The following is a 13450-nucleotide window of genomic DNA, read 5'->3' as shown; positions in this document are numbered from 1 at the left end:
ATTCACTTGTCTACGGCAGCCCCTGGATGTGATAGCCAAGTTAATCTCTCTTATCATAAGTCTCATTGAAGTTTGCATAGAAGAGCAGCTGGAAGTCTGCTTTATGTATGGCAACCTTTCATAAAGTTTATTCTTGGTAATAAAGCTCCTGGGGTAAGAGCCAGGCTATTATAAGAGACAATCCTCTCCCTGAACAAGAGTATTTTATTTTGTCAGCTGGAGTTAGTGTTTGAGTATCTTGGGCTTGTGACAGTAAGCTGGTGAGTGAGGCAAGCTATCTCTGAAGGGCATTTTTTCACTAGCTTGAAATTAATGGCTTTTGCTAGAAATAAATGAGAATACTGCTATAAGACTTTCAGTGTGAAGATAAGAGTTACTTAAATTGTTAGCCAGTGAATTAACTTGTGAATTTTCAGTACTTCAATGAAAGAAGACAATTAGATTTTTTAAAATAACCTTGACACCTCATTGCATTGGTCTTCTACTTGTTTGACATATTAAAATTTTCTCGTAGAAATGTATAAGCAACCAAAAAATAGGGAACACATCATTTATTTTCCAACTTCTGTTGTGTTAACATGGTGCTGGGCATAGAAATAAACATTGATTCATTAATCCAAACAGCATTTAGTGAACATCTGCTATATTGCTTTAATTATCGATACAGCTTCAGTTATAGCTCTCTTTTTTAAGTGGTGTAACACATTTAGTAATTTTAATTTTGCAGAATGTAGATCGTCATCAAGGAATAGAATTTTAAAAAACTGAAATAGGTGGTTGTTATTTTTTATAATGATAAAAAATACAGCTGCTACTTTACCTTCTTGTAAGCTGGTGTCATTACATGGTGTTTTTAAGCATTATCCAGTTTGAGCCTTAGGACAATTACGCAAATTAGGAAGGGCAGAGGGTGGTAGCCCTTATTATAGGTGAGAAAGCTGAGGTCAAGGTACATGAAGGGCTTTGACCACAGTTATTTGAAGAAGGAAATCTTGGACTGTTAGAGCCCAGATTTTCTAGCTGATTTAAACAGGATTCTTGTATTGGAAGACTCCTAAAAGAGTCCTGCGGAGTGTTTTTATTTATAATTTATTTTAGATGTAATTTTAATAAATTTTATTTGGTTTCTAACTTGTGAGCAAATGAAAATGATCCATTTAGAACTACACGTTAGTGGCAGTCAGATTGCCCGCAGCAGTGAGTGACAGACAACAGCAAAGGATGGTTGAGAAAAGCTGTGAAGCAGACAAAGATCAACAGGCATCGAGATCTGGCACCACACTGCCAACGGGGGGAAGGCCCCTTATGTTTTGGTAGCTTCCAAGTTCCAAGTAGTCACTTAACTATAATATCATATAATAATTGCCATAGAAATAATTCCTTAAGAAAAATTTATAGGACGTTTCATTAAAAATATTTGCTGGCTGCATTTACAAAATTAACAGATATTAACTTAATTCTTTATGATCTTAGATAAGTGAAGTATTGTTGTATTAACCTCTTAGAAGTCTTAAGATTTGTATTTTGTACTGGGCAAATTCCTGTGAATTTTAGTATGGCATTCTTTTATCAATCAGTTAGTCAACTTTGATCCGATTTCACTGACATTAATTAGTAGAGGTTTTGTTTCCGGCTGTCTTAAGTGTCAGAGCCACTGTCTCTGATAGAGAAAAATATCTAGCTCTGGCTTTGACAAAGGCCAGAGAGGCAGCACTTGAAGATACTGGTCAGTAGAGGGTGAGTTAGGGGTGCACTTGGGATGCCCACTGAGACCAGCGGTCTGAAGGAGGCAGATAAGAACATTCTTCAAGGGTAAGAAAAGCTAGAGCTGGTGATCTCCTCCAGGCAGATTTGATGCTTTCATGTTTTTTCTCTCCTCTCTCTGTCCTGGGAAGAAGCTGGCCTCTGTTCTCCCCTGGGAGTTTTATTTTTGGCTTGCTTCCCTAGCTGTCTTCATTACAACACAATGTGAGAGTAACTTCATTTTAAGGGGATTTAATCCATAATTAAATATTGAAAATGAGCAAACATATTTAGAAGTGAGTCCTAGACATTTAGTGATATGTTTAATTCCCCTGTGAATAGGGAGAAATACTTTGTTGATATGTGTTGAAGTACTTTGCTCTCTTAATGTATAATCAGTGTTTAATTATTCATCATTCTCCAGGAGTCTATTCATTTGGCACCTTTGAGCCAGACCAGTGTAGTATGATTAATATTTATGATGGTAATCTCATATTCCTACAGGATTTCCAAATTAAGGAGAGCTTATACTATTTGGTATCTTTTAATGATGAAAATATCCTACTGAGTTTTAGTTCTTTGGAAGCTGATAACTGTAGGTACAGTCAAAGCCGGAATATTTGATTTCTTGCAATACCTCTAGCAATGCTGTATGATAATTTATTTTTATGTATTTCTTAAGTCTTTAAATGGTATATTTAAATAGAACACACTTGTTTTTAGATTTTTTTCTTTTTATTTCATAGGTATAAAGTGGAAAAGTAGAATGTAAAACTATATATGGGTTGATATCAATGGTATATAAAAATTTATATCTGTGCACTAAAAAATTGGAAAGCTATAAATGTTACAGTAATAACTCCTGGATGATAGGATTGTAGACAATTTTATTTTCTTTGTGCTTTTCTATAATTTCTGGTTTTTCTAAGATAGAAGTATATTTTTGTAGGATGAAAAAATTATTTTAAAACAAAAGATTCTTATGTGTTCAGGGGGCTAAGTCTATAAGTGCATTTTGTTCTAAATTCTCATCGATTACAAATGTACTTGTTTTTATGGGTGAATTTGTACTTCATTAGTATGGAAGTTGGCTGTTTTGGAGGGATATATTCATTGCTGTAACTAAAAAGCAGTTCCATGCCACCGGGGCTCCTTGTTTTGTGTGATGAAGTTGGTAGTTGCAGGAGGAGCTTTAGCAGGGCTTTCACTTGTCATTGCCCTGCCCCTCTCCTTCACTCATTTGTTTCTCATCTTGACCATAAACCACACGTTATCTTGGGAAATGTTTGTTTTCATGTGAAAAAGTAAAGCTTTTGTGAATACATATGGTTGTGATCATTAATTAGAGAGATGTTCCAGAAAACTTGAATATGGTGGTAGTTTTAAAATAAGCCATTTTGTGGTAAATGCAGTAAAACACAATCTGTGGAAAGTTGTAAATTACTTGTGAGTGGAAAGTTGTAAATTGTGAAAAATTAGTATAGATTATTTATTTGTAAGAATAAGAATTTGTTTAATGAGTGCTTCTAGGTTCTTTCAGCTTGCAGGTTTTTATATGTTATATGTGAATTCTGTTTTTAATAGGTTATCTCATCTGAGATTCAGAAATTAATTTCTGTTTTTGGTAAGACAAGTTTTCTCAAACATTTAGATGTTTTTATAATGTTTTATTGACTGGAGTCTTAGGATATGTGGAAAGCTAAGTCTAAATGAAAAATTGTTTTTAGGATCCTAGAATCTTGGGATTCATCATTAGATCATTGTGAATTAACTTTTTTCTCTGAATCTCATTAATTTGATTTAACGTGTACTTTCCCCAAAGCCTAGCTATGTTTAAAAATCATGTTTATAGTTGATCCTGATGTTACTTAAATGTATCTATCTAATGTTAATTGCTGGCACTATAATCATTACTCATTTTAAAAGAAAATTTTTGAAAACCATTTTGTTAACTACAAAATGAAGGGATTGTACTTTCTGAATGTTTGAGATCCCTTTAAACAGAAAACCACAGAAATATGTGATCAACTGTTTTTCCGGTAAGAGGCCTTAGTGCCTGGCTTTTCTCTCCAAGTGCCTGGGGCCATACATAGGCAGTTAAATGGGTTTCTTGAAGATTTTGGGAGGAGGGGACATTTTTATATTAAGTCATGTATATTTTGAAGTAAAATTACAAAATGTGTGTGTTTATGCCAAACCAGTAGCTTTCAGAGAACTTCTATTGTTGCAGAAAGCATTGCTCATACCCCTAGATTCCCTGGAGATTTCCGTTTACTTCCAGGTGTGGAAAAGTCTGAGAAACTTCCTTAATGTATGGGGTTTTGTGCCTTTCATAAATATTAGCTATATAGTCACGCTTGTTTTAGTTGAGATTAAGAGGCAAATAAGAATTTAACTTAAGTTTACGTTTTTTTTTTTTTTTGAAACGGAGTCTCACTCTGTTGCCCAGGCTGGAGTGCAGTAGCGCGATCTCGGCTCACTGCGACCTCCACCTCCCAGGTTCAAGCGATACTCCTGCCTTGGTGTCCCAAGTAGCTGAGACGACAAGTGCCCGCCATCATGCCCGGGTGATTTTTTCGTATTTTCAGTAGAGACGGGGTTTCACCGTGTTGACCAGGCTGGTCTCGAACTCCTGACCTCAGGTGATCGCCTGCCTTGGCCTCCCAAAGTGTTGGGATTACAGACGTGAGCCACTGTGTCCGACCTATGTTTACATTTTTTAAAGGAAAATTTCAGACATACACAAAATGGACAAATTGTCTATTAGTCACTCACAGAACCATCAGTCACCTTCAACAGATATTTCATGCCAATTTTTAGGAATTTAATATCATTAAGTTACTTGCTAAGATTTGGCAAGATAAGTATCTGTAAGGTCAAGGTACTGACATCAGAAGCATTTCTGAACAAAGATGTTGCAGTTGGTGGGTGGGTATGACTGTGTTCAGCTGTTGGATAAGCATAAATAGTATCGTCTTGACTTTAATCTTTCGGTTGTTCAGAGGTAGTGTGCATATTTCTATTTAACTCCTGGAAAGTTGCCAAAATAATTTGTATCCTCTTTCCATCCTTGGTACCTTGACGCTAAATAGTCTGGGAATAAAATCAATGATTTGATATTAGGAGCCTGTTGGATAGAACCAATGAGAAGGAAAATCTTCATTTTTCTTTTTAAAAAATTTTGGGTATCACCTGGCTATAAAATTCTGGAATGGACACTATAAAATTTGTTTCACTTTTCATCGATTTGGGAATGCATTTTACAAACAGAACAGGGAGACAAACAGAACAGGGAGTGAAACAAACATGGGTTGAAATCTCAGCTGGCCTTAGATAAGTACTCTGAGTCACTTCTCGCAAATGTAAAATGAGGATATAGATTGTTCTGCAAATTTAACAAAATAATACCTTCAACATTGATTATTTAAAAATATCGTTTGAATTCCACTATTGAGTAGGAACAGTGTGTCCTGAGTTCAAGTCTTAGATGGATTTGTATAACTGCATTTGAGGAAGTACTATTAACACTGACCAGACGACTTAGAAAGGAGAGCTAATATTCATTTTGTCGTATCTAATTTTCTGACTGTTATAAGATCTAAAGACGCAGTGGAAGATCTAAAATTAGGGAGAAAATGTTCTATTATGTTTGAACAAATGCATTGAAACAAAGCATTGAAACCGTAATGCCTCACAATTATTTCTTATCAAATAATTGCAGCAAACTCTGGCCTGTTCTATTCTGACTGCACTATTGAGTGAATTTTCAAGTTCAAGTAAAACTAGCAACATTGGATTGAGCATGGAATTCCATGGTAACTGCAAAAGAGTTTTTCAGGTATTGGTAGTTTTGTTCTTGAGTTTTAATTATCGGATCATTCACTTTTTACTCCATCTATTCCTAATGACGTGAGAATATTTTTATGTGGTTGAATGATAGCCTGTACTTCAGGATTTGTTTTTTGATTTCAAAGGATAAAGTGATGGGTTTGGTGAATGTAGTTGATGGTTTAAAATTACTCGTTTAATTCTAGTCTTAAAAAAATACTTCTATAAAGATCTTTAGTTTAGTATTTATTTCTTATTGTGTTTAGATATAACTAATTCAATTGATGGGACTCTGCTGGCCTTAAAAATAGGTCTGGAAGAATGCCAGAAGGCCATGTATTTCAAACGTTATTGCAGATGGTGCGGGCTCTTTGTCTTGTATGTATTGTTTGGCTCTGGAGTAAAGTTATGTGAAGGCATTGGCTTAAATCCTAGGGCTCTGCACTATAGCAACTGACTCCTCCAGCTCTGCAGTAGTTGTCAAAGACTCTCTTCTCTATGGAAGTAGCATTTATATTCGAGTACATATATTCCAACTGGCGTCACTTGAAAGCATACTGCGATGTAAATTACAAGTAGAGGCCTAACAATGGAACACGTTCTTAAGGAAATTGTGTTTTCCATTGGAAATTTTAAGGTGTTTGTTTTGTTTCGTGATTCTAAAAGGAAATACATTTTGAATAAATTTTTCATATAAAATATTTGTGATTTATTGACTATAGGAGGAAGACCTTCGTCAGATCTTCATGTTAACTGTTGAAGTTCTGCAGGAGTTCAGCAGGCGGGAAAACCTCAATGCTCAGATGTCTTCAGTATTTCAGCGTTACCTTGCACTCGCCAATCAAGTCTTGAGCTGGAACTTTCTTCCTCCAAATTATATCCTTTTAACAAATTAATAGTTTATCTGTGGTAATTTTCATAGGTGACTTAATTACAGCTTGGAGTCTTTAACCTCTGAAGCTTTTATAAAACATGTTGAAAGAAAATAAGATTTTTTTTAAGAAATAGAATTTCATTTCTTTATCTTACAATGCCAAAAGACAGTGGATACTAGAATAACACTAGAAAATTTAAAAGTTTATTTACTCCTTTGTAGAAGAAGTTTGAATACTGGATACTAGAATGATACTAGAAAATTTAAAAGTTTATTTACTCCTTTGTAGAAGAAGTTAGAATACATAGAAACATGGTGGATGATGGAGCTATTGCTAGTTTAGAATTAGCAATATTCTTAGGGAAGGAAAAGAAAACAGGTAGAAAGCACCTTTTAAGAAACTGAATCGTTTTTTCCTTGGACATGTAATTATGTTTGATTTTTTTTTTTTTCACTAACTTAAAGCTAGTTTGGAGTGCAGTGTAGATAATAAGTTAGTAATATGTTTATTCTTCAAGGGCCTTTACCAGTATAAAAAGATGAGAATTTTGCTTTTAGGAAATTATTCAGAAGTTTAAGTGGGTTGTATTATCAATGCATGTATTTGCTATTTAAATTAGTTTCTTTAAGTAGAGATATTTGTATTTCATAAACTTTAAGGAACTGCTTTCTAATTTGCTATGCTGGGACGTCTGCTGCCTGTTGATAATAATATACAATGGCTACCCATTTGTTGTGTAAAGTCTGGCAGATCTGGATTCAAGCCTCTGCTGATCTTAGGCAAATCACCTGAGCCTCTCTGAGTCTCAGCTTTTCCAAATGTAAAATGGGGGTATGGATTGTTGTGTGGATTAAATGAAACTGCATTTAAAACACTCAGGAGTTAGTTACTATTTATTGAGCTCTATAATAGCCTTCTTGAATTAAATAGTTCATTATATAACTAGGGGTCTTTTACACTCTTCTTTGTTGATCCAATACGTCTCTGTGTGGTATAGGAAATTTAATGTGACCTGTTCTAGATGTCTTTAATCTGGGAGTCTGTTCAGAAGAAAAAGACCGATGATAAGCAGACAGGAAATAGATGTGAAGTCAGATCAGAGATCTAGGATGGGAGTCATCTTTATTGTAACAGAGCCAAGAGGAGCTACATAGAAACTCACTAATTATTTGTGGCTGGTAAAATTATGACATTTAAAGGAGTGTGGTGGGGTGTAACTCCTTTTTCCTTTTAAACTTAGTCTATTCACGTAGTAGAAAGGCTGTGTCAGATAAAGTGAGTCTGACTCCTTCAACCACGAATTCTCCAGGTTTCTTTCCCGAAAGCAGTCACTGTGAGCTGCTGCATTGTGGGGCAAAGCTTACAGCAAGGTCAGTCACTGTTTTCTTTTGTTCTTATTCTGTAATCATCTTTCTCCTAATAACCAACCTTTTGTCTTTAATATATTAACTTAATTCTTTCTGGTTGTCAAGAGGTGCCTACTTGCTTAGGTTTGCTTTTTAAAAAATTTTCCCTTTCAGTGTGTCACTATTTTTGTTCCAGGTTTTTTTTTTTTTTCTTTCTTTTTTTTTTTTTTTTTTAAATAAAGTTGGTAAGGCAGACTTTATTCAGGGGAGCCAATGGTGATAGCTATGGGGACCACCACAACAGGATCTTGCAGTTGGGGAGAGAGATTGGATTCAACTTCTTGCTCCAGTGTTTTCAGTGGGGAAAGAAAAGATACTGAAAAACCTTGAGACATATTTTAAAAATATCAGTCCATATGGAGCTATCAAAATATTAATTATACATGTAGGGAAAAAAATCAACAGAAGTTACACTGCATATATTTTAAAGTGTCTGTTTTAAGGGAAAATACAGTTGGTAGAGAGTGACTATTTCATAAAAAGAAACAGTTCTCTGGGAGTTTGGAAACAAAGCTTGTCTAAAAGATACACACACACAAAATATTTTATAAAGTACTTAGGTAAAGCTTTGGAAAGCCTGTCATCTGAAAATGATAAGCAATACTGCAGTGTTGCCAAAGGAAATAATTCCTTGTTTAAAGAAAGTGTATCTTGGTTTTTGACTTAGGATATTTTGCTTCATGGCTTATAAGTGAGTTCTTGTGTGACCTTTTCATATAGTGCCATTTGTTGGCTGACTGCACTACAGCTAAGTATTCTTTGAGTGGATTAACTTTAAGTGTGGGAGAAAGAACTTGGCAGTGAGATTAAACTAAGCTACAGATTTAGCACTCATTAGGGAAATCAGTTTCAAGGAACTCAATTCTGACTAATTTCTAATTTTGGAAATTACCTGGAGATCTACTATTCAATCAGTAAGGAAAGAATGGAATAATTATGCAGCCTTATACCATGCAGAGGGTCTAAACAATCAAATTTAACTTAGTTTAAAAGTGTTGAATTGATGCCTTTTAAAAGATGGTTTATCTGCTGGATACGGTGGCTCACTCTTGTGATCCCAGTACTTTGGGAGGTTGAGGTGGGAGGATTGCTTGAGTCTAGGAGTTCGAGACCAGCATGGGCAACATAGCACAACCCTATCTCTACAAAAAAAATACAAATATTAGCTAGATGTGGTGGTGTGTGCCTGTAGTCCCAGCTATTCGGGAGGCTGAGGTAGGAGGATTGCTTGAGCCTGGGAGGTTGAAGCTGCAGTGAGCCATGATCATGCCATTGCACTCACCCTGGGCAACAGAAGAGACCCTGTCTCAACATAAAATAATAAAATAAAATAAAAGTAAAATATAATATAAAATAAAATTTGTCTCTTAGGATAGACAAATAATAAATCGTGGAAAATGTTTGTGTGTTTTGATAATTTAGAATGGTGTCATGTTAAATGAGACTGTCAGTAACAATCCCCATTCATAATTTTTTCTAATCTGCTTTCTTTTTTGCATCTTGAGATAATTTTGTTTTTATTTATTTATTTTTGAGACAGAATCTTGCTCTGTCGCCTAGGCTGGAGTGCAGTGGCACTATCTTGGTTCACTGCAACCTCCGCCACCTGGGTTCAAGCGATTCTCATGCCTCAGCCATCTGAGTAGCTGGGATTACAGGCGTGCACCACCGCACCTAGCTTATTTTTGTATTTTTAGTAGAGACAGATTTTATCATGTTGGCCACACTGGTCTTGAACTCCTGACCTCAAGTTGATCCACCCACCTTGCCCCGCCAAAGTGTTGGGATTACAGGCATGAGCCACCGCACCTGGCCCTGACTAATTTTTTTGTTTTAATTTTTGTGGAGATGGAGTCTTGCTGTGTTGGCCAGGCTGGCCTCAAACTCCTGGCTTCAAGTGATTCTCCTCCTTCAGCCTCCTAAAGTGCTGGCATTACAGGCATGAGCCAACGTGCCCAGCCTCAGTAATAGTTTTATTGAGATATAATTGAAATATAATCACACATTATACTATATACACATTTAAAATGTATAATTCAGTGTTTTTTAGTATCTTCATAGAGTTGTACAGCAATGATTGTCAGTAGTTTTAGACCATTTTCATCATCCCCAAAAGAAACCCTGTGTCCATTAGCAGTTAGTCTCTATTTCTACCTTCTCCAGTCCTTAGCAGTCACTTTCTGTCGATGGATTTGCCTATTCTAGACATGACGTATAAATGGAATCATATAATATGTGGTCCTTTGTGATTGGCTTCTTTTTTTTTTTTTTTTTTTTTTGAGACGGAGTTTCACTGTTTCCTATGGTGGAGTGTAGTGGCGCAATCTCAGTTCACTGCAACCTCCGCCTCCTGGGTGCAAGCGATTTTCCTGCCTCAGCCTCCCGGGTAGCTGGACTATAGGCACACACCACTACACCCTGCTAATTTTGTATTTTTTAGTAGAGATGGAGTTTCACCATGTTGACCAGGCTGGTCTTGAACTCCTGGCCTCAAGTGATCTGCCTGCCTCGACCTCCCAAAGTGCTGGGATTACTGGTGTCATCCACTGCACCCATCCTGGCTTCTTTCACTTAGCATAATGATTTCAAGATCATTTGGTAGCCTGCAGCATCAATCAGTTCTTCCTTCCTTTTTATTGCCATAATAGTGTATAGATATACCACTTTTTAAATCCATTTATCAGTTGATGGACGGTTGAGTTGTTTCCCCTTTTTGACTGTTATTAATAATGCTGCTGTGAGAATTCATCTATAATTTTTATGTGGACTTAGGGTTTCATTTCTCTTTGGGAGGCCGAGGTGGGAAGATTTCTTGAGGCCAGGAGTTTGAGGGTGCAGTCAGCTGTCATCACACCACTGCACTCCAGCCTGGGCAACAGAACAAGACCAAAATGTAATTTCTTTTTTTTTTTTTTTTTGAGACAGAGTCTTGCTTTGTCGCCCAGGCTGGAGTGCAGTGGCGTGATCTCAGCTCACTACAAGCTCCACCTCCCGGGTTCATGCCATTCTTCTGCCTCAGCCTCCCAAGTAGCTGGGACCACAGGTACCTGCCACCACGCCCGGCTAATTTTTTTGTATTTTTAGTAGAGACGGGGTTCACCGTGTTAGCCAGGATGGTCTTGACCTCCTGACCTTGTGATCTGCCCATCTTGGCCTCCCAAAGTGTTGGGATTATAGACGTGAGCCACTGTGCCCAGCCCGAAAAGGTAATTTCATATATAAAGTACTGTGTTAAAATATTAATTAAAATATTGGGAAAACCAGCTGAAGCTGACTGAGCAGTGGCTCTAGGATGTGCATAGAGAGATACTGACAAAATAATGTAAAGAGTAAATATTAGATATTAATATTTAAGGGCATTAATGCTATCATAGTTAATAACTTGTATTACAGTGTTCCTAGGTCAAGCTTTATGCTCATACAAAGTTTCACTAATGAAATCATAACTTGGCTGGGCACAGTGGCTCATGCTTGTAATCCCAGTACTTTGGGAGGCCAAGGCCGGTGGATCGCTTGAGCTCAGGAGTTTGAGACCAGCCTGGGCAACATGGCAAAACCTCACGATGTGGTGTGGCTGTGTCCCCACCCAAATCTCATCTTGAATTGTACTCTCATAATTCCCATGTGTTGTGGCAGGGACCGGGTGGGAGATCATTGAGTCATGGGGACGGTTTCCCCTATACTGTTCTCATGGCAGTGAATAAGTCTCATAAGATCTGATGGTTTTATTAGGGGTTTCCGCTGTTGCGTCTTCCTCATTCTCTCTTTGCCTGCTGCCATCCATGTAAGACAGGACTTGTTCTTCTTTGCCTTCTGCCATGATTGTTCCATGTGTCTCCAGCCACGTGGAACTGTAAGTCCAATTAAACCTCTTTCTTTTGTAAATTACTGAATCTCGGGTATGTCTTTATCAGCAGCCTGAGAACGGACTAATACACCCCATCTCTTACCAAAAATCAGCCAGGCATGGTGACACACACCTGTTGACCCAATTATTTGAGGGCTGAGGCAGGAGAATTGCTTGAGCCTGGGAGTCAGAGGTTGCAGTGAACTGAGATTGCACCACTGCATTCTAGCTCTAGTCTGAGGGATAGAGTGAGACTGTCTCCAAAAAAAAAAAAAAAAGAAGAAGAAGAAAGAAAAAGAAAACAAATCATAACTCTTTAACATTGATTCTCATCTAGAAACAATTTTGTATGGTTGGTACATTTGGTGGTGTCTTGAGACAATATTGATTGTAACAACTCAGGAAATGCTACTGGCAGCTATTGGGTTGAGGCTAGGGATGCTGCTAAACATCCTAAACATCCTGCAAAGCATGGAACAGCCCCACACAGGCAATTATTGGGTCCAGAGTATCAATAGTCATCCACACAAAAAGTTGTACATGAATGTTCAGAGCAGTACTATATGAATAGGCTATTCATACTATATGAGTAGAAACAACCCAAATGGCTATCAGCTGATGAGTGTATAAATAAAATGTGGTATATCCATATCATGGGAATATTACTTGTCATAAAAAGGCATGAGTTACTGATACATGCTACAACATATGTAAAAAACATTATACTGAGAGAAAAAAGCCATTCACAAAAGACCACAAATTCTATGACAACATTTGTATGAAATGTCCAGGATGGGCAAATCTATAGAGACAGAAAGGTTAGTGGTTACCTAGAACTGGAGTGATTGGAAGAACATAGGAGGTGACTGGTAAAGCATACGGGCTCTTTCTGGCACAATGGAAATGTTCCAAGATTAGATCACAGTCGTGGTTGCACAAATTTGTGAATATGCTACAATCATTGAACTGGACACTCAGCGCGTAAATTGCGTACTGTGTGAATTATGTCTTAATGAAGCCTTTAAAAGTACCCATCATGCCACGGTTTAGAAACCCACTTCACACAGGTCAGCTGCACTATTGGTAGAATTATAGAGGGAGATTGGGGTGGAGATAAAGTTGTGGGAGAGTGCTATGATGGGGCCCTTGAAGTTAAGGAAATAAGAGAGATGGTCCAAGGAGAAGCAGAGGATCCATGTGAGGACCTTTAGGTGCATCAGTAGTTAAAAAGCAGGAAGAAGCAGAAGAAAATAAGAAAGCCAATTAAGACAAGTGGATGGGAGAACAAGGCAGGGTGTGTTTGGGAAGCAAAGATAGATGATGTTTCAAGGAATCAGGTAGTCACCATCGTCTGTTACCGACAGGTAAGATGTGTTTTATTATAGTTTTTTAAACTGATAGAATTGCAAGGAGAATGATAGAATTTTAAAGCACACATATGTATAAAGCCCTTGTGAAGTATTTTCTTCTGTCCTCTCTTTTTTTGAGTAATCAGTATTTCTTCCAACTATTGTCTATTTTTACCTGGCATTGTACCCTTTAAAAAGAAAGTAGATGCAGCACACGGTGACTAACACCTGAATCTCAGCACTTTGGGAGGCCGAGGCAGGAGGATGGCTTGAGCTTGGGAGTTCAAAGTTACCTTGAGCTATGATTGCACCACTGCACTCCAGCCTGGGCAACAGAGGAAGACCTTGTCTCTTAAAACAAAAACAAACAAAAAACAAAGTTAAGTTTTCTGATTTTTAAAA

The 13450-nt window shown here is 37.2% G+C and overlaps 1 protein-coding gene across 7 annotated transcripts in view; it reads left to right on the top strand.

The window, feature by feature from the left end:
* XPO4 (exportin 4) overlaps positions 1-13450 on the top strand; it is a 104955-nt gene that overhangs the window by 44916 nt on the left and 46589 nt on the right. For 6 of the 7 annotated variants that reach the window (XM_026454212.2, XM_026454209.2, XM_026454213.2 and 3 more), the window contains 2 exons: positions 5465-5581; positions 6294-6447. In XM_026454212.2, the coding sequence (XP_026309997.1) occupies positions 5465-5581; positions 6294-6447 (271 nt within the window). The remainder of the gene's footprint in view (positions 1-5464; positions 5582-6293; positions 6448-13450) is intronic. The other variant, XM_026454210.2, reaches the window with a different exon arrangement.

This window comes from Piliocolobus tephrosceles, chromosome X (assembly GCF_002776525.5).
Source record: "Piliocolobus tephrosceles isolate RC106 chromosome X, ASM277652v3, whole genome shotgun sequence".
NCBI classification, from domain to species: domain Eukaryota; kingdom Metazoa; phylum Chordata; class Mammalia; order Primates; family Cercopithecidae; genus Piliocolobus; species Piliocolobus tephrosceles.
This window is presented reverse-complemented; position numbering and strand designations above follow the sequence as displayed.